Genomic DNA, 21,701 nt, shown 5'->3' on the forward strand with positions numbered 1-21,701 from the left:
GATACAGATCAGTCATTGTATATGAAGTCCTTAATTATGATAATGTAATTATGTGCATGATGTTAATAAGCAATCACATTAAGATAATAAAAAGCCCACATGCCTTGATCAGTCAAACTGAAATGTCTGAATCATTCTTTTATTCATTGAAGTTATTATAGTATATCCTTTTATTTTAACTAGCCACAATTTACTAAGTAAAGTTTATATTCTGTGCTAATGTTATTGTAAGAGAATGGGGTGAAGATTGGAAAAGTAAACATTGTGTTTGTGTAGTAAATGTTTGAATTGATAAATGAATATTTTTGCTTTTCAGATAAAACTATGGTTTGACAAGGTTGGTCACCAATTAATAGTTACAATTTTGGGAGCAAAAGATCTCCCTTCCAGGGAAGATGGGAGGCCAAGGAATCCTTATGTTAAAATTTACTTTCTTCCAGACAGAAGGTAAGGATATAAAACAAAAATAAATGTTCTGGAAAATAAATGAGAAAATGTTAATAGCAGTGGGTATTTCAATTCTGTATCATTTATTGGTATCATACTAGTGAGATATGTGAAGTTTAACATAAACGTGATGTTCTTAGGAAACAAAATAGAGTAAATAAGATTTTTAAAAACTTACATGTTGTATATGTGATTTTGAATATTAATTTTAGGCATGTGTGTATTATTTCTTGTATATATTTTCATTATTCAAAATCATTAAAAATTATGCTTCCTAAAATCAAATTTTTAACACAAATTATAGAGTCAAAAAGCTAAAATACTAGAATTTTTAGTCAAAAATACTAGCTTTTTTAGTAAAAAAGCTAAAAATAGTACTAAAAAGTACTCATTTCTCTACAATTTCTACCTCCTCTTACCAAGATAGTATTTCTCTCTATTCTATAAATTTAACAAGTTGTTTTGTATAATCACCTTATGAGTTCATGTCCTTTGTAGGGACATGGATGAAATTGGAAATCATCATTCTCAGTAAACTATCGCAAGGACAAAAAACCAAACACCGCATGTTCTCACTCATAGATGGGAATTGAACAATGAGAACACATGGACACAGGAAGGGGAACATCACACTCTGAGGACTGTTGTGGGGTGGGGGGAGGGGGGAGGGATAGCATTAGGAGATATACCTAATGCTAAATGACGAGTTAATGGGTGCAGCACACCAGCATAGCACATGTATACATATGTAACTAACCTGCACATTGTGCACATGTACCCTAAAACTTAAAATATAATAATAATAATAATAAAAAAGAAAACTTACCACAAGTCCCAGAATCACCTTCTTCAAGCATTATTTGTTTTGTGTCTCTTCTAATCAATATAAATGGTATTGTTCTACCCTTATTTTTTTTTCTTTTTGTTCTACCCTGATTTGATTGGAGAGATATTTTATCCGAAAACAAATCTAATCACTCTGAATTTCAGGCATATAAAAAATAAAAGAGACTATTCAATAGGCATCATGAAAAAAGAAAGAAGGAATAATACCAGTTACCTTTCCCCAATTATCTGTCGGCATCCCTGCCTCCCACGGCAGAGTGCTCTCAAGATCTCGTTATTTTTTCTCAGGTTGAAAGTGGATAGGCACAGAAGTGATGTTAAATATGTTTATACGCTTTTGGAATCTCATTGATTTAGTTATTTAGTTCAAGTAGAAAGTCAAGGTTGAGTTGGGTACCAAAGTGTCACCTGAACAACAATCTCAGCAAAGAAAAGGACAAAAGAATAGACAATGAACAAAGGCTTTGCATTTTATTTGATACATATTTTGAAGTCAAAGCTGTATATCAGATTCTTCAGGATATATCAAGATGCCACAACATCAAAAGTTATTAGAAACTGTTTGCTATATAATTTTATCTTATAAAGTTTGATTAAGAAAGCTGTTTTTATCAATTTAGGTTGTCTTTTGGAGAGAGATACATGTGGAACTATAAGGGAAGAGGTCATCCATAATCATCTATGCTTTTGTGCACATTACTTAAGTTTCTACTTACTCAAAACTTTGAAGAGAAACATATTTTTAAGATGATTAAAGTCTTGCAAATTACTGAATTTCTTTCGTGACTATTTTTGCTTAGTTTTATTTTTATGTAACCCCTCTTCCTGGATTCTGACCAGATAGAGCTAAAATGGAAGCTCTTCTAGGCTGGGTGCAGTGGCTCATGCCTGTAATCACAGGATCACTTGGGGCGAGGAGTTCAAGACCAGCCTGAGCACCGTAATGTGACCCTATCTCTATGGTCGGGTGTGGTGGCTCATGCCTGTAATCCCAGCAATTTGGGAGGCCGAGGCGGGTGGATTACCTGAGGTCAGGAGTTTGAGACCAGTCTGGCCTACGTGGTGAAACACTGTCTCTACTAAAAATACAAAAAATTGGCCAGGCGCTGTGGCTCATGCCTGTAACCCCAGCACTTTGGGAGGCCGAGGTGGGCAGATCACGAGGTCAGGAGATCGAGACCATCCTGGCTAACAAGGTGAAACCCCATCTCTACTAAAAAATACAAAAAGTTAGCCAGGAGTGGTGGCAGGTGCTTATAGTCCCAGCTACTCGGGAGGCTGAGGCAGGAGAATTGCTTTAACCTGGGAGACAGAGGTTGCAGTGAGCCAAGATCGCAACACTGCACTCCAGCCTGGGCAACAGAGCAAGACTCTGTCACACACACACACACACACACAAAATTAGCCAGGTGTGGTGGCAGGTGCCTGTAATCCCAGCTACTCGGGAGGCTGAGAGAGGAGAATTGCTTTAACCTGCGAGGCAGAAGTTGCAGTGAGCTGAGATTGCATGCGGCATTGCACTGCAGCCTGACGACAGAGCAAGAATCCATCTCAAATAAAAAAAAAGAGTAAAAGATGAAAGCTCTTCTTAACCAGTCCTTTATATTCCGGATGTAGTATTTTTTATCTTTTGTCAACACCAAGGAATGTGAGAGGCATTTGAGTGTTTCCTTCTCAGGTTATTTCTTAGCTGAGTTCCTTGTTATTTATCAGGAATTTGAAGATTCTTTAGATAAATTTTATAGCTTACTTTATTGATTAGGTTGTATCGAGGTTTCATCTGTAATAGTGAAAAGAATTCTCTGCCTAACTCAGAAAGTTACATTATCATCTTAACAATTTTTTATTTGTGGTTGACACAAGTTGTTACACATTAATAAAGGATTGTTTGTGCTTTTGTTATGAATTATTAAATTTTTTGACAATTTTTCTGAAAGAAATACTTGAACAAGTAAACAGAAAACAAATGATGCCTTTTTATTGATGAGACTTTTTAGAGGGGCCAGGGAGACTACATAGAAGAAATCTAGTATAGAATTTCAGTTAAGCCATGTGAAAATTATTTTCTAGATAATGTACTGTGTACTCTAAAAAATAACTGGGCTTGTTTTATACTCTTTTTTTATATCTTGAAGTTAGTTACTAGTTCAAATATATTTCTTCTTCTAATTTTAAGTAAAAACATCAAGTGTTTGCATGCTGTTACTAAATTACATTTAATGGAAACCAAAGTCCTAGTAACATGAAAATAAATTTTTAGAAAAGGATTAGGTTGGATTTTATTTTTTTAAAAAAGTTAACTACCTTCTTAGCAGTTTGATGATTCATTAAAAGATTAATTATTTATTTTATTATAATTAGGCTTTCATTTTAAAATGATCTCTATAGCATGCTTATTGATCTTAGTGTTTAAATATTTTTAGCACCTTTTCAGTGTTTGACTTATGCAGTATGCTTTGATTCTAAAGGCTTTATTTATACTTCTAGAGAAAGTAAAACTCATTTTTTTTAACTTGCTGAAGATAACGTTATTTTTCATAGTTCTTTTTGTGAATTGGTGCTTGGGTACATACTAAATTGCCTTATTAAATTGTAATCATATATGTTAGGTTTATAAGAAACTTCAGAGATTGTCTATTCCTCTTCCTATCCAGTATAGAAATCCTGTCTAAAAATTTCATTCTTTATCTGAGAACTTTTTTCTGTCCTTACGAGGAAGTTCATGACTTCCTCTTCTTCTTCCTTTCAGATTTTGATATAAACCATTCTTTTTTTTTTTTTTTTTTGAGACAGAGTTTCGCTCTTTTTGCCCAGGCTGGGGTGCGATGGCACAATCTCGGCTCACTGCAACCTCCGCCTCCTGGGTTCAAGCAATTCTCCTGCCTCAGCCTCCCTAGTATCTGGGATTACAGGTGCCTGCCACCGTTCCTGACTAATTTTTTGTATTTTTGGTAGAGACGGGGTTTCACCATGTTGGCCAGGATGATCTCGAGCTCTTGACCTCGTGATCCACCTGCCTCGGCCTCCGAAAGTGCTGGGATTATAGGTGTGAGCCACCACCCCCAGCCAGATAAACCATTCTTGAATTAGATAGCAAGGCTCCAGTTAAATACTTTCATCCTGGCCTTCGTGGAAGGAACTTTATCTTTTGACAGGGTCTCAGAATTCATTCTTCATCAATGAAATATGAGTAGATGTTAAATAAATATTTGTTAAAGCTATAAACGAAGGGAGGGAGAGAAAAATCATACATCACAGTCCTTGTTTCAGATTAAGTTATTCCCATACACATTATCACTTCTTTCCATGTATAGAGGTAAAATCTCCTACATGGATTTGCATTGTCATTTTTCTGCCAATGCCTTCATGGTTAATAAAGCTACATTGCATGTTATCTTTTCCATGTGTATTAGCAAAATTCATTATTAATTAGTGTATTTAAAGTCATCTTTCTGCCACATTATATTGTGTGCTCTGGAAACATATATCTTCATCATTCAAGTAAAATCTATATTATACTTAAAATTCCAATGAGAAGAAGTTGCATTACTTCCCAATTTCAGAGACAGTTCTACCCCTTCTTTGTTCTCTCTCCTCCCAGTTTCCCAAAACTCTTGGAACTGTGTTGTGCTAAGATAATTTGTAGCAGTTGATACTGTTCTAATTGGAGCTTGTCTGTCATTTTAAATAGTTCTCTTAGGTAGCTTAAATTGTATTTCCTAGAAAATAGTATTCCTATCCAGCCAGTGATCCTGTCTAATAAGCAAGAGTAATGATCTCCAAATAGGTTGGATGTACCCTAGGTGATGTATAGGATAATCCTTTCATGGTCAGGAAGAAATATCTGAATGTTTAAAAATTTTTATTTTATTATTTTTGATTTCTGTTTTAGTATATTTCCCAATATGGACAATATATTAGTATAACAGTATGGTAACACATGTACAGAGATATACAATGAAAAAGAACATGAAAACCTCTGAGCTGGCAATCCCATTTATTGGGATGGTTATCTTGCATTTTCAACCCACACTGTGGTGACTAGCTCACATAGAAATAAATTTACAGTGTTTTAAAATACCAGATACATGTCAAATAAATATGAATTTCTTATATTTAAAAAAGTATCTTTATAAAAAATAAATTATCATTGGTCATTAGCTAGGACTTTATAGATAAGAAGTTGTGAATATCACAATGTACTCATCTTTTTGTAACATGACTTCTGTAGTTTAAGTGAATAGTATATGTAATGTTACTGGTTAATTATCATTTAGAAGATTTTCAATAGGGTGATATGTTAAAAAAGTATGGAGTTAAGATTCTCAAGTCTGATTTTATTTAGATTTTGAGAAATATTAAGTTTTCAATAATATGTCATGGAAAAAATTTAACATTTATTGAAACATTGCTATGATTGTCATACCTATAAAGTGTGATATAGTATACACCTTATAATTTTCATAATAATTTTAAAAGTTGTACCATTTGCAATGTATGATAATTTTATGGTAAAACTTCACCTGACTTGTCTCCTGAGAAATTTTAAATTAAAAAATTTTAGGACAAAACTTATAGTTCTATGTAAGTTCATAATTCATTGTTTTTTTCCATAGTGATAAAAACAAGAGAAGAACTAAAACAGTAAAGAAAACATTGGAACCCAAATGGAACCAAACATTCATTTATTCGCCAGTCCACCGAAGAGAATTTCGGGAACGAATGCTAGAGATTACCCTTTGGGATCAAGCTCGTGTTCGAGAGGAAGAAAGTGAATTCTTAGGCGAGGTATCTGGAGTTGTTTTAAAGTTTATGCTATTCATGTTATCCTGAATACTTTTATTTATATAACTGTCAGTGTAATTTCATTTGTAGAATAGGCCGGGCATCGTGGCTCATGCCTGTAATCTCAGCACTTTGGGAGGCCGAGTCGGGCAGATCACGAGGTCAGGAGATCGAGACCATCCTGGCTAACATGGTGAAACCCTGTCTCTACTACAAATACAAAAAAAAATTAGCCAGGCATGGTGGAGGGCGCCTGTAGTCCCAGCTACTCGGGAGGCTGAGGCAGGAGAATGGCGTGAGCCCGGGAGGTGGAGGTTGCAGTGAGCCGAGATCACACCACTGCACTCCAGCCTGGGTGACAGAGCAAGACTCTGTCTCAAAAAATAAATAAATAAATAAAAATAAATAAATAAATAAAAAATAGATGTAGAATATCTGCAAAGGTAGGCACAATTTCTTTAATGGAATGTATTTCAGCTGCTGCTTTAGGACAAAACTTGATACTATAGAAAACAATTGTTCTACATATTCTGACAGTTTTTAAATGTCAGTTCTTATTTTAGAACTCTCAGTGTTGAATGATAAAAGGTTTATATTTCACAAATGTATTGCTTTGTTTTATAGTAATATGTATATATCTTGGTAGTTTACTGAACAGACTGTACCACTAATAAGTAGTTAAACCATTTATTTATGAATTATTTTCAAGCCCTACAATGTAACAGACACTGTGCTATAGACTGAGCCTTCAAAGGTAAATAAGGAGTCTTACTTACTTCAAGGAATTTACAATTCATTGGTGATACAGACACATGAATAGCAATTAGAATATAACATGCCAATTGATATGAAGAGGAAAATGCAATAGGAATACGTAATTGCTGTGCAGAGGAGGGCAGGTGGTCAAAGGAAGCCTTCACAAAGAGAAATTTAGCAAATTCAAGGGGAGTGAAATTCCTGCAGAGGAAATAAGAAGACATCAGTGTGAGGAGATCTTGGTCAATTGCATTGAAATTGGAAGAGAATATGGTAAGAAATGAGGTTTGAGGCTTAAACTGAGACCAGGGCATGTCCCTTAATATATAAACAAATTTGGATTTATCTGGTCGATAATAGGAACCAATGACCAATAACCAATTCTCTCTTTCCCATCTCTATGGAGTCTCGCTTTGTCACAGTGGCACAGTCATAGCTCACTGCTGCCTCAAGCTCTTGGGCTCAAGTAATTCTTCTGCCTCAGCTTCCCAAGTAGCTGGGACTACAGGCACCCACTGCCATGCCCAGCTAATTTTGTTTTTTTTGTAGGGATGAGGTCTCATCATCTTGCCCAGTCTCATATTTTCATTAAAAAGAAAATGGTTTGATTTTACTTGAGAAAAGTATTTCCAGCTGTAATGTGGAGAATGATTGAAGAGGGGCAAGATGGGAAGCAATTATCCAGCTATTAGCATGCTGAGTTACTCACTTTCAGCCTTTTTCAGTGTGGTTGGTATATTAATTCATTTTCACGCTGCTGATAAAGACATACCCGAGACTGGGAAGAAAAAGGGATTTAATGTATTTACAGTTCACATGGCAGAAGGCAAGGAGGAGCAAGTCACATCTTACATGGATGGTGGCAGGCAAAGAGAGAGAGAGATTGTGCAGGGGAACTCCTCTTTATAAAACCGTCAGATCTCGTGAGATTTATTCACTATGAGGAGAACAGCATGAGAAAGACCCACCCCCATAACTTGATTACCTCCCACTGGGTCCTTCCCATGACACATGGGAATTGTGGAAGTTACAATTCAAGAGGAGATTTGGGTGGGGACACAGCCAAACCATATCATTCCATTCTGTCCCCTCCCAAATCTCATGTCGTCACATTTCAAAACCAATCATGCTTTCCCAATAGTCTCCAAAGTCTTAACTCAGAATTAACTCAAAAGTCCAGAGTCCAAAGTCCAAAGTCTCATCTGAGACAAGGTAAGTCCTTTCTGCCTATGAGACTGTATAATCAAAAGCAAGTTAGTTACTTCCTAGATACAATGGGGATTCAGGCATTGGGTAAATACAGCCATTCCAAATAGGAGAAATTGCCCAAAACAAAGCCCCATGCAAGTCTGAAATCCAGTGAAGCTGTCAACTCTTAAAGCTCTAAAATAATCTCCTTTGACTTCATGTTTCACGTCCAGGTCACGCTGATGCAAGAGGTGGGTTCCCATGGTCTTGGGCAGCTCCGCCCCTGTGGCTTTGCAGGGTATAACCCCCCTCATGGCTGCTTTCATGGGCTGGCGTTGAGTGTCTGTGGGTTTTCCAGGTGCACAGTGCAAGCTGTAGATGGATCTACCATTCTGGGGTCTGGAGGTTGGTGGCCATCTTCTCACAGCTCCACTAGGTGGTGCCCCAGTAGGGACTCTGTATTGGGACTCTGACCCCACATTTCCCTTTTGCACTGCCCTAGAGAGGTTTTCCATGAGAGCCCCGCCCCTGCAACAAACTTTTACCTGGACATCCAGGCATTTCCATACATCCTCTGAAATCTAGGCAGAGGTTCCCAAATCCCAATTCTTGACTTCTGTGCACCTGCAGGCTCAACACCATGTGGAAGCTGCCAAGGTTTGGGCTTGCACCCTCTGAAGCCACAGCCCAAGCTGTAGCTTGGCTCCTTTTTGTCACAGCTGGAGCAGCTGGGATGCACAACACCAAGTCCCTATACTTGGTGTCACAGCAGAGGGACCCTGGGCCCAGCCCACAAAATCATTTCTTCCTCCTAGGCCTCCAGGCCTATGATGGGAGGGGCTGCCGTGAAGACCTCTGACATGTCCTGGAAACATTTTCTCCATTGCAGATAGGCGATTAACATTTGGCCCCTCATTACTTATGCAAATTTCTGCAGCTGGCTTGAATTTGCATAAATTCAAGAAAATGGGATTTTCTTTTCTATCGCATAGTCAGGATACAAGTTTTCCAAACTTTTATGCTCTGCTTCCCTTATAAAACTAAATGCCTTTAACAGAACCCAAGTCACATCTTGAATGCTTTGCTGCTTCAACATTTGTTCCACCAGATAGCCTAAATCATCTCCCTCAAGTTCAAAATTCCACAAATCTCTAGGGCAGGTGTAAAGTGCCACCAGTCTCTTTGCTAAAACATAACAAGGATCACCTTTGCTGCAGTTCCCAAAAAATTCCTCCTTTCCATATGAGAATACCTCAGCCTGGACTTTGTTGTCCATATAGCTATCAGCATTTTGGGCAAAGTCATTCAACAAGTCTCTAGGAAGTTCCAAACTTTCCTACATTTTCCTGTCTTCTTCTGAGCCCTCCAAACTGTTCCAACCCCTGCCCAATACCCAGTTCCAAAGCACTTCCACATTTTCAGGTATTTTTTTTTAGCAGTGTCTCACTGTACTGGTACCAATTTATTGTATTAGTTCATTTTCATGCTGCTGATAAAGACATTCTCGAGACTGGGAATTAAAAGAGTTTTAATGGACTTACAGTTCCACATGACTGGGGAGGCCTCACAATCGTGGTGGAAGGCAAGGAGGAGCAAGTCATGTCTTACATGGATGGCAGCAGGCAAAGAGAGAGAGAATTTGTGCAGAACTCCTCTTTATAAAACAATCAGCTCTTGTGAGATTTATTCATTATGACGAGAGCAGCACGAGAAAGACCCACCTCCATTATTCAACTACCTCCCACTGGGTCTCTCCCATAACACAAGGGTATTGTGGGAGTTACAATTCAAGATGAGATTTGGGTGGGAACACAACCAAACTATATCAGCTTTTTTTTTTTCTGAGTAAATTAAATGGTAATCTCATGGGAAAAACAACAATCTATAGAAATATCAAAGTGAATGTTGTCAGCTAAGGAACCAAAGAGTGGTAAAACTAAAAACTCTTCTGTATTTCCAGCACCTTGGGAGGCCGAGGGGGGCAGATCACCTGAGGTCTGGAGTTCCAGACCAGCCTGACCAGTGTGGCAAAACCCCGTCTCTACTGAAAATACAAAAATTAGCTGGGCACAGTGGTGGGCTCCTGTAATTCCAACTACTTGTGAGTCTGAGGCAAGAGAATCACTTGAGCCCGGGAGGCAGAGCTTGCAGTGAGCCAAGATCGTGCCACTGCACTCCAGCCTGGGCAACAGAGTGAGACTCCATCTCAAAAAAAAAAAAAAAAAAAAGCTACAATCTCTTGTGTGACCTTTGTGAGGAAGGGTCACACAATTGTTAGGAGCAGAGATTCTAGAGCTAGCTGCCTGGGTTTATATTCCTGGCACTACCACTTCTTAGCCTTGTGTCTTTGAACAAGTTATTTAACCCATCTGTGCTTCAGTTTCTTCTTCAGCCAAGTAGGAATAATACTAGTATGCAACTCAGGGTTAATATGAGAATTAAATAAGTGTGTTGTATTGTGTGTTTGTAATCCTTTGGAACACACTACCTATAATTTTGAAAATGACTAGGGAAAATTTAGGAAGAGTGAAATAACTCCAGGCATGGTGGCTCACACTTGTAATATCAATCCTTTGGGAAGCGGAGACAGGGGGATAGCTTGAGACCAGGAGTCCAAGACCAGCCTGGGTAACATAGCAAGAACCTCATGTCTAAAAAGAAATAAAAAAAGAAATTAGCCAGGCATGGTGGTGCATACAGTAGTCCCAGCTACTCAGGAGGCTGAGGTGGGAGAATTGCTTTACCCCAGGAGTTTGAGGCTGCAGTTAGCTATGATTGCACCCCTGCACTCCAGCCTGGGTGACATAGCAAGACCCTGTCTCAAAAACAAAAAATAAAGAATGAAATATTAACTTGGCTGTATTGCTTCTTTACCTCCCTTAGATAAATAGTAATTTATCTTTATGTGGCAGTTCTTATAAACACAAAGCACAAACACTGTCACTTGCACAACCTCCTAAAAAAATAGACATTCATTTCTACAGACTTATATTTTGGGTAAATTTTAAAAATATTCCTATTATAAAATTTATATTATAATATGGTTCATATTTAAAATTCATTCTTGTTTTTTTCTTTTCTTGTTTTAAATCTTTAGCAGGATGGTATGATAAATACAGAATTTTAAATAAGACAGGCTGATTCAGTTTACACCTCTTTCACTTACAAGCTGGTGTGACCTTAGACAAGTTCTTTTAACCTTTGTCAGCCTTGGTATTTTTGCTTATGAAAATTAAACAATAAGACGAAGCTAGTAATTTTTTAATAATTATGACAGATAATATTGCATGGTCCTTAATACACAGTAGGCACTTCAAATTTATTTTTCTCTTCCCATTTAAAAGTTCTTGTAAGAGTTAATTTTTTTTAACTTTTAAGTTCAGGGATACATGTGGAGGTTTGTTACATGGGTAAACATGTTTCATGGGGTTTGTTGTGCAGATTATTTCATTACCGAGGTATTAAGTCTAGTACCAATTAGTATTTTTCCTGATACTCTCCCTCCTCCTATCCTCTACCCTCCGATAGGCCCCAGTATGTGTTATTTGCCTCTGTGGGTCCATGTGTTCTCATCATTTAGCTCCCACTTAAAAGTGAGAATGCATGGTATTTGGTTTTCTGTTCATGCATTAGTTTGCTAAGGATGATGGCCTCCAGCTCCATCCATGTCCCTGCAAAGAACATGATCTTGTTCTTTTTTATGGCTGCTTAGTATTCCATGGTGTATATGTACCATATTTTTTTTATCCAGTCATCACTGATGGACATTTAGGTTGACTCTAAATAAAAATGCTTTTTACATTCTAAAATGATATACAAATATTAGTTATTATTACAGTCATTTAAAATGAAAAGTGTTATGTTTGTAATGGCAAATTTGATAGACTCTAGTAGTGGGTAGTCAAGGGTTGACAAAATAAATGTCTTAGATATTTAAAACTATTAAATCACTAAGAAGTTATAAAAGTTTATTTTTTGTCAAGAACATATTGACAATTTTGCAACGTCTAAATGACCTTGTTTTTCATGTAATAGCATTACTATTATAATTATTACTACAAAAGTTATAGGACCATTTAACGTAATTTCTTTATTATTGGTATATTATAACCGTCCTTTGTCTCTTGGGTTTGTAGATTTTAATTGAATTAGAAACAGCATTATTAGATGATGAGCCACATTGGTACAAACTTCAGACACATGATGTCTCTTCATTGCCACTTCCCCACCCTTCTCCATATATGCCACGAAGACAGCTCCATGGAGAGAGCCCAACACGGAGGTTGCAAAGTAAGTTTTACTAAAATTCTTTCATATTTTTATTGTATTTTCCTAATCTTGAGTAATATATATGATACAGAACTTGAAGATATCTTTGTGAATATTAATAGTCATTTGTTAGTGTTTCCATAGCTATCATTGAAGCTTTTGAATTGTTTGAAACACTAAAATAAGGTTGTACCCATAGCATTCACCTGTCACAATGTTGAAGTGGTTTATATTTGTATTTTGGATGATATGACACCAAATAAGCACATTTACATTTAAATCTTAGTGCTTAGAATCATAAATATAGGAATAAGATGGCTAATATGAGTTTAGCCACATAGTTGTATACACAAAATTATCATTTCCTCCTTTATTATTCTAGGTATTTTATGAATATGTAGTATACCAAGTATACTATAGTGGTTGAAACCATGAACTTTAATTTCAGACTACCCTGAGTTTAAATATTAATTCTTACACTTTAGAACTGTATGTCTTATGGCAGATCCTCTCTCTATGCCTCGCTTTCTTTGTTTATAAAAGGGAAATAGTAATACCTGCATTACAGGGTAGTTATAAGAATTAATTAGTCTCAATAATATAAACTGATGTTATTATTACTATTGTTATTATCATCAACCTGCACATTTTGCCCTGGATTTTACAGTCTGAAATATGAAATAGAATTACATCATGGCATAGATGCTTAAAATAAACTCAGAAATGTTTTCCAGATTGAATAATGACATTTTAGGCTTTTCGCCCCTAAAACTCAGGTCATTATTTTTCTAATGAATCTACTATTGGAGACTGAGGTGTATGCATACTGTTTTGCATAGTATTCATGGGGTAGTTATATCTTTATGGAGACAGCATGCTCCAGTTTTAGCAACATTTTGTCAAGTGCTGCAGGACTGATTGACATTAACCAAATTTTAGAAGTATAAATTTATAAACACAAATGCCATGTCATTTATTAATCATGGGAAGTATAGCTGGCAACTTAACAAATGAGTATTGTCTATATGGATCACACCCTTCTGCTGAATAGAATAATACATTATATATGTTAGAAGGCTGCTTGATTGGTAGAGAATTAGAGGTAAGGATTGATCTTATGGGATACTTAGTAGTCATAGGAAAGCCTAGAGAATTATTTTCATTCCTTTTTAAAATAACCTCTCTAATTACTGGAATTTTATTTCCACTTAATACAGTCTTGTACCTTTGGATGGTATTAATTGAACACTAATTCTACAGCGTCAATGTCTTTCAGCCTCCCCACATAGTAAATACTCATCCACTTCTATTTTCAAATGCCATTACGACATCCTTTGTTGTAATAATCACGTTACAATGAATTGTATGTAAATTAATTTTATTCTTTGTGACCATTGTATCTATTCAGTACTTTCTCTCTGAATTACAGTGTAGGATGGCAGGTTACCACATGATGATTACTACTCTATGTACCAACCTAATATATTTTATGTACTAATTCTTAAAGTTTATAGGCTGCTAACGCTTGCCAGCATCTTCTTTTCATTCGGGATTGGCCTTCAGTTTTTATTGCAATAGGTAATAGATTGAGGACTCTCAATACCTGAAACGCTTAAATCTACCAACATTTTTCATTTTTTTCCCCACACTACTTAGGGATAGTGGATATGAGAAACAATGAGATTAGAGTACTGGTTAGCTGTATGTGTCATGGATTTTCATGCAATTATTATAATTTATCTTGTAGCTTTTAATATTTTCACATCCCCATATGATCTTTCAGGTACTTAGTAATAGTACTAAACTTACCCATGGGTAATATAATGGCTGCATGTAGTACCATGTCAGTCTTGTCGCTATTAACTAACCTCTAATAAATAATTTATTAATGATATGTAAGCCTGAAGATAAGTAAAAACATGTACATACACATAAAAGAAAGAAACAAAAACTAGGAAATAACATTTGTGAATAGATAGAAAGCTAAAAACAACATTACCTTTGGCTAATTAGGCTAATAGGATATATTAGTCATAATGGAAGGTAAGTCAGAATATGAATAAATAAATCTACTAATATGTTATAAACTCCTTTGATGACAAGAACCTCCTTAAGGGTTTTTGTTAATCCAGTGGATAAATATTGCATTTAATTTTAAGTATATGTATCATATTTCAAAGATCATGATCATATTTGATAGAACATACAGATGAACAGTTATCATTAAAAGTGTGTAATTCCCCTTTGGGGAATTACATTGAAATACAATGAACAACTCTATGCCAAAAAGTTAAACAACATTACAGAAACTGATCCATAAAAAGCTAAAAATCTGAATAAACCTGTAATAAGTAAAGAAGTTGAATTAATGAATTGATAATGAAAAAATCTTCCCACAAAGAAAAGCCTAGGCTTCACTCTTGAATTCTTTTAAACCTAAGAAAAGAAACACTAATGTTTCTCAAATTCCTTGATAAGAAGGAGAAAGGGAATACCCACCAATTCATTCTATAAGGCCAGTGTTTTCCTCATGCCAAAGTCAGACAAACACATTAAAAGAAAAGAAAACTACAGACCAATATTCCTCATGAACATACACACAGACATCTTCAACAATTAATAAATTGAATCCAACAGTATATACAAAAGATTATACACCACAACCAAAGGGATTTATCCTAGTAATGTAGAGTTGATTTGTTATCCAAAAGTCAATTAATATAGTTCAACATATTAACAGAAAAAAAGAACAAAAACCACATGAATATATGAAAATATGAAGATAAAGCTTTGGCAGAATTCAATGCTCATTCACAATTAAAAAAGAAAAAAAGTGTATGGGCATAGAAGAGAACACAGTAGGCCTAGAAGAGAACCCTCCACAAAGTAGGCATAGAAGAGAACTTTCTGATGAAGACCACCTATGAACACCCTTTAGATAACAAACCATATTTCATGGTAATAAATGCTTTCCCTCTAATATTGATAACTAGGAAATGATGTCTCTTCTTATCACTTCTATTCAGCAGTGCACTGGAGATTGTAGTTAGGACAGTCAGGAAAGAAAAATACATAAAAGGCATTCAGAATGGTGAGGGAGAAGAGAGAGAAACTGCCTTTATTCACAGATGACATGATTCTATATGTAGAAGATTCTAAAGAACCCACACAAAAACTACTAGAACTAATAAACAAGGACAACAAGGTCCCGAGATACATGAACAATATACAAGAATCTATCCATTAACATTTTAATACTGAAATTAAGAAAACATTTTTGACCAGGTGCAGTGGCTCATGCCTGTAATCCCAGCACTTTGGGAGGCTGAGGCAGGCAGATCACTTGAAGTCAGGATTTTGAGACCAGCCTGGCCAACATGGTGAAACCCCATCTCTACTAACAGTAGAAAAATTAGCCAGGCGTGGTGGCAGGCGCCTGTAATCACAGCTACTCAGGAAGCTGAGGCAGGATAATTGCTTGAACTTGGGAGGCAGAGGTTGCAGTGAGCCAAAATCATGCCACTGCACTCCAGCCTGGGTAAGAGAGCGAGACTCCATCTCAAAACAAACAAATGAAAAACAAAAACAAAACAACAACAAAAAAAACGAATGAATTAAATTTTACAAAAGAAGTTCAAACTTGTACAATAAAAAATCACAAAACATTGTTCAGAGAAATGAAAAAGAGTTATAAATAAATGGAGATGTATTCCACATGCATGAATTGGAACACCCAGTATTATTAAGATGGTAGCTCTTCCCCCAGTTAGTCTACAGATTAAACCCAATTCCTATCAAAATCTAAGCAGGATATTTTGCTGAAATTAATAAGCAGATTCTAGCCCTTATATGAGAAAGTATAAGATCCAGAGCAGCCAAAACAAATCTGGAAGATGTATATTTCCTCATTTCCATACTTATTGTACAGCTACAGTAATTGCAATGGTGTAATACTGGCATAATGATAGACCTATAGATAAATTGAACCTAATTTAGAATTAAAAATTATATTCACGGTCAGTTGATTCTTAACAAAGGATCCAAAGCAAATCAATAGGGGGAAATAGTTTTTTGTTGTTGTTGTTATCTTTTTACTAATAATGCTGTAACAATTTAATATCCACATACAAAATAGTTAATTTAGACCTGACCTCACACTATACACAAAAATTAACTTAAAATGGATAATAGATCCAGCTGTAAGAATTAAGACTATAAAAGTCTTCAAAGAAAACATAGGAGAAAAATCTTCATTCCTTTGGGTTAGGCAGAGTTTTCCCCAAAACAACACCAAAAGCTTGATCAATAAAAAATAATACATTGGACTGCATCAAAATTTAAAATATTTGCTTTTCAAGACATCATTAAGAAGATTTTTTTTAAGCCTCAGGCTGGGAGAAAATACAGTCATGTGGCAGCTAATGACCAGGTTACTTTCTGAGAAATGTACCATTAAACATTGTCATCATTGTATGAACATCATAGAGTGCACTTACACAAGCCTAGGTGGTGTAGCCTACTATACACCTCAGCAATGTGGTATAGTCTGTTGCTTGTAGGCTACAAACCTGTACAAGCATGTTACTATGCTGAATACTATAAGCAATTGTAACGCAATGATAAGTATTTGTTTATCTAAACATATGTAAATATAGAAAAGGTACAAAAGATTATAAAAGGTATATAAAATAAAAGGTATATAAAATAAAAGGTATATAAAATATAAGATTATAAAAGGTAGAAAAGAAAAGGTATAAAAGATTAAAAAATGATATATGTGAATAGGGTACTTATCATGAGTGGAGCTTGCAGGACTGGAAGTTGTTCAGGGTGAGTCAGTGAGCAACTTGGTAAGTGAATGCAAAGGCCTAGGACATTACTGTATACTACAGTAGACTTTATAAACATCGAACACTTAGGCTACACTTTATTTATTAAAAAAAAGTAATTATACTGTGACATTGTGATGGCTATGACATCAATAGGGAATTTTTCAGCTCCATCATAATTGTATGGGACCGTTATCTTATATACAGTTAGTTGTTTACTGAAACATCATTATGCAGCACATAATGTTTATTTGTGAGTCATATATTTGACAGAGGACTTGCATCCATGATATGTAAGGACCCCTTAAAATGCAATAATAGTAAGAAGATAATAGTGCTGTCAAAAAGTGGGCAAATACTTGATAGTTATTTGAAAGAATAAAATATATGGATCACAAATAAGGCCATGAAAAGATGCCCAACATCGTTAGTTATTAGTGAAATGCAAGTTATGCCACAATTACATTACTTAACACCCACTAGAATGAATGTAATAAAAAAGAAAGATGATAACAAATTTTTGCAGGAATGTGGAGAAATTGGAACCCTCATCCATTTGCTGATGTAAATGTGAAATGGTGCAGCCACTTTGGAAAACAGTTTGGTCTTTTGTTAAAAAGTTAAAAATAAATTTACCATATGACCACTAATTCACCATCAAGAGAAATGAAAGTGAATGTTCACTGAAAGAGTTGTACATGAATGTTCACAGCAGCATTATTCACAATGATTAAAAGGTAGAAATAGTCCAAATATTCATCAACTGGTGAATGGATAATAAAATGTGGTATATCCACACAATTGATTACTATATATAACAAGAAAGAAGATATGGCTACATATTACAATATAGTCAAACCTCAAAAATATTATGCTAAATGCTGAATGAAAGATGATACATGCAAAAGGCCATGTGTTCTATGATTATACTTATATAACATGTATAGAAGTGACAAATCTATTGAGACAGATTAAGTTAGCAGTTGGCTGGAAGTAGCAATAGACACTGACTGAAAATGGGTGTGAACAATCTTTTGGGGGTGAAGGAGATATTCTAACGTTAGATTGTAGTGATGTATACATAAATTTTAGAATTTACTGAAAATTTCTGAACTGTATACTTAAAACAAATATTTATGTTATATAAATTATGCCTCAATTTTAGTCAAAGCCAGGCATGATGGCTCACACCTGTAATCTCAGCCTCTTTGGGAGGCTGAGGTGGGAGAATTGATTGAGCCCGAGAGTTCGAGACCAACCTGGACAACATAATGAGACCCCATTTTTACAAAAAAAAAAAAAATTAGCCAGGTTCAGTGGCATGCACCTGCAGTTCCAGCTACTTGAGAGGATGAGGTGGTAAGATGGCTTGAGCCTGGGAGGTCGAGGCTGCAGTGAGCCATGATCACACCACTACACTCCAGCCTGGGCAACAGAGTGAGACTCTGTCAAAAAAAAAAAAAAAAAAAAAAAAAAAAAAAAGGAAAGGGAAAGGGAGAAGAGAAGAGAAAAGAAAATGCAGTAATAAAACTACAGAATAGATAGAATCTCAATTACAGTAAGAGATTCTAGTACTCCTCTGTCAATGTTTATAGAACAAATAGAAGGCCTAAAGGTTTTATCTGACATTTACAAAACATTCCACAAGTCAGAAAACACCTTCTCTCCAAGTTCATTGAGAGCATTCACTAAGGTAGACCTTAGTCCTGCCCAAACAAGTATCGATAAATTTAAAAGTACTCAAGTCAAAGTTTATTATCTGATCACGATAGAAATAAATTAGAAATCAATAACAGAAAATCTCTGGACAAGCTTGAAATATTTATAAATGAAATAACACTTCTAAATAGCCATGAATCAAAGGAGAAGTTAAACAGGAAATTAAAAATTATTTTGAACTGAATGAAATGAACACCTAACATATCGAAATTCATGGGATACAACTAAAGCAGAACAGTAGGGAAATGTATAGCATTAAAGACATATATTATTAATACCAAAAAAAATCTCAAATCAGTGACATGTTTTCACCTTAACAAACTTCAAAAAGAAGAGCAAAATAGACTCAAATTAAGTAGAAGAAAGGGAATAAAAGTCAAAATAGAAATAAGTGAAATAAAGACAGAAAGTCAATTGAGAAAGTAAATGGAACCAAAGGTTGGATCTATGAAAATATCAATATAATTGATAAGCCTTTAGGCAGAATGATCAGCAAAGAAAGAAGACAAATTATCAATATCTGGAAAAAGGTGATATCAGTACACATTCTACAAATATTAAAAAGACAGTAAGGGAAAATTGTGAACAACTTGATGCAAATACATTTGACAACCTAGATGAAATAGAAAATTTCCTTGAAAGACACAAACTTGAGTCTCTCCCAAGAAGAAAGAAATAACATGAGTAGCCCAATATCTATTTGAGAAATGGAATTTGTAGCTAAAAATTTTCCCTCAAAAAAAATTTCAGGCCCAGATGACTTTATCAATGAAGTCTGCCTAACATGTAAGGGTGATACAATACCAATTCTTTACAAACTCTTGCAGAATATTATAATGTTGGGAATACCATCCAGCTCATTTTATGAAACAAACATTACTCTAATAACAACAACTAACATATTAAAAGAAATCTTCAGACCAATAAACCTCATGAAAATTTTAGCAAATTTAGCATATTAAATTTAGAAATACTTTGCAAAATAACAATACAGAAAATTGAATCCACAATACATAAAAGGGATAATGTATCATGACCAAATATTTTTTATACCACGGATGCAATGTTTAACATTTGAAGAACAGAATGTCACTCACCATATTAAACTAAAAAAGAAAAAAATTATGTCATATTCTCAAGAGATCATCTCAAGAAAGAGCATTTGATAAAATCCAATGTTCATCCCTGTAAAAGACCCTAAGCAAAGTAGGATAGAAAGGAACTTCCTCAATCCAATAAAGAACATGTATCAAACCCTACAGCTAAATCATATTGGTAAAAGACTGCATTCTTTCCTCCCAAGGTCACAAATGAGAAAAAGATGTCTGCCCTCCCAGCTGTTATGGAAAGTTGTAATTGTGATTCTAGCTTGTATCATAAGGCAAGAAAAATCAAATGCATCTAGATTGAAAAAGAAGTAAAAGGGTGCTTATTTGCATACATGTTCATTCATATAGGAAGTCAGATGGGATCTATACAAAAACTATTATAAGAAGTGAATCTATCAAGGTTACTGGATATAAGATCAAGATACAATATCAATTATTTCTATGTACCAGCAATAAACAATTTAAAATTGAAAAGTACAGTGCCACATCAAAAAGTCAATTCACCACGGTCAAGTAGTCTTTATTCCTGGGATGCAAGATTGGTTCAACATGCACAAATCAATAAATGTGATTCATCACATAATCAAAACTAAATACAAAAATAACATAATCATTTCAATAGATGCAGAAGTGGCTTTCAGTAACATTCCACATTTCTTCACGTTTAAAACTCTCAATAAACTAGGCATTGAAGGAACATACTTCAAAATAATGAGAGCCACCTATGACAAACCCATAGCCAACTTCATAGTGAATGGGCAAAAGCTGGAAGCATTTCCCTTGAAAACTGGCACAATTGCTGGCAAGATGACCGAATAGGAACACCTCTGGTTTGCAGCTCCCAGTGAGATCGACGCAGAAGGCGGGTGATTTCTGCATTTCCAACTGAGGTACCCGGTTCATCTCATTGGGACTGCTTGGAAGTGGGTGCAGCCTAAGGTGGGCAAGCCAAAGCAGGGTGGGGCATTGCCTCACCCGGGAAGTGCAAGGGGTTGGAGGACTCCCTTTCCCAGCCAAGGGAACCCATTAGGGACTGCACCTTGGACTCTGGCCCAGATACTGCGCTTTTCCCATGGTCTTCACAACCCGCAGACTAGGAGATTCACTGCGGTGCCCATGCTACCAGGGCCCTGGGTTTCCAGCACAAAACTAGGTAGCCGTTTGGGCAGACACTGAGCTAGCCACAGGAGTTTTGTTTTTCACACCCCGGTGGCACCCAGAATGCCAGCAAGACAGAACCATTCACTCTCCTGGAAAGGAGGCTGAAGCCAGGAAGCCAAGTGGTCTGGCTTGGCGGGTCCCACCTCAATTGAGCCCAGCAAGCTAAGATACGCTGGCTTGAAATTCTTGCTGCTTGCACAGCAGTCTGAGCTCTACCTGGGACGTTTGAGCTTGGTGTGGGGAGTTGCATCCACCATTGCTGAGGCTTGAGTAGGCGGTTTCGCCCTCACAGTGTAAACAAAGCGGCCAGGAAGTTTGAACTGGGTGGAGCCCACCACAGCTCAGCAAGGCCACTGTGGCCAGACTGCCTCTGCAGATTCCCTCCTCCCTGGGAAGGGCATCTCTGAAAAAAAGGCAGCAGCCCCAGTCAGGGACTTACGGATAAAACCTTCACCTCCCTGGGACAGAGCACCTGTGGGAAGGAGGGGTTGGGGGCGCAGCTTCAGCAGACTTAAATGTCCCTGCCTGGCAGCTCCACTCTGAAGAGAGCAGCAGATCTCCCAGCACAGTGTTTGAGCTCTGATGAGGGACA

The 21,701-nt window shown here is 36.2% G+C and overlaps 1 protein-coding gene across 48 annotated transcripts in view; it reads left to right on the forward strand.

Moving 5' to 3' along the window:
- Positions 1-21,701, forward strand: part of RIMS2 (regulating synaptic membrane exocytosis 2) — a 773,441-nt gene that overhangs the window by 439,282 nt on the left and 312,458 nt on the right. For all 48 annotated transcript variants that reach the window (XR_010141279.1, XM_063726779.1, XM_063726784.1 and 45 more), the window contains 3 exons: positions 317-447; positions 5,910-6,081; positions 12,159-12,312. Coding sequence is in view for 47 of the 48 variants with exons in the window: in XM_063726779.1 (XP_063582849.1) it covers positions 317-447; positions 5,910-6,081; positions 12,159-12,312 (457 nt within the window). In the remaining variant the exon portion in view is untranslated. The remainder of the gene's footprint in view (positions 1-316; positions 448-5,909; positions 6,082-12,158; positions 12,313-21,701) is intronic.

This window comes from Pongo abelii, chromosome 7 (assembly GCF_028885655.2).
Source record: "Pongo abelii isolate AG06213 chromosome 7, NHGRI_mPonAbe1-v2.0_pri, whole genome shotgun sequence".
Taxonomy (NCBI): Eukaryota; Metazoa; Chordata; class Mammalia; order Primates; family Hominidae; genus Pongo; species Pongo abelii.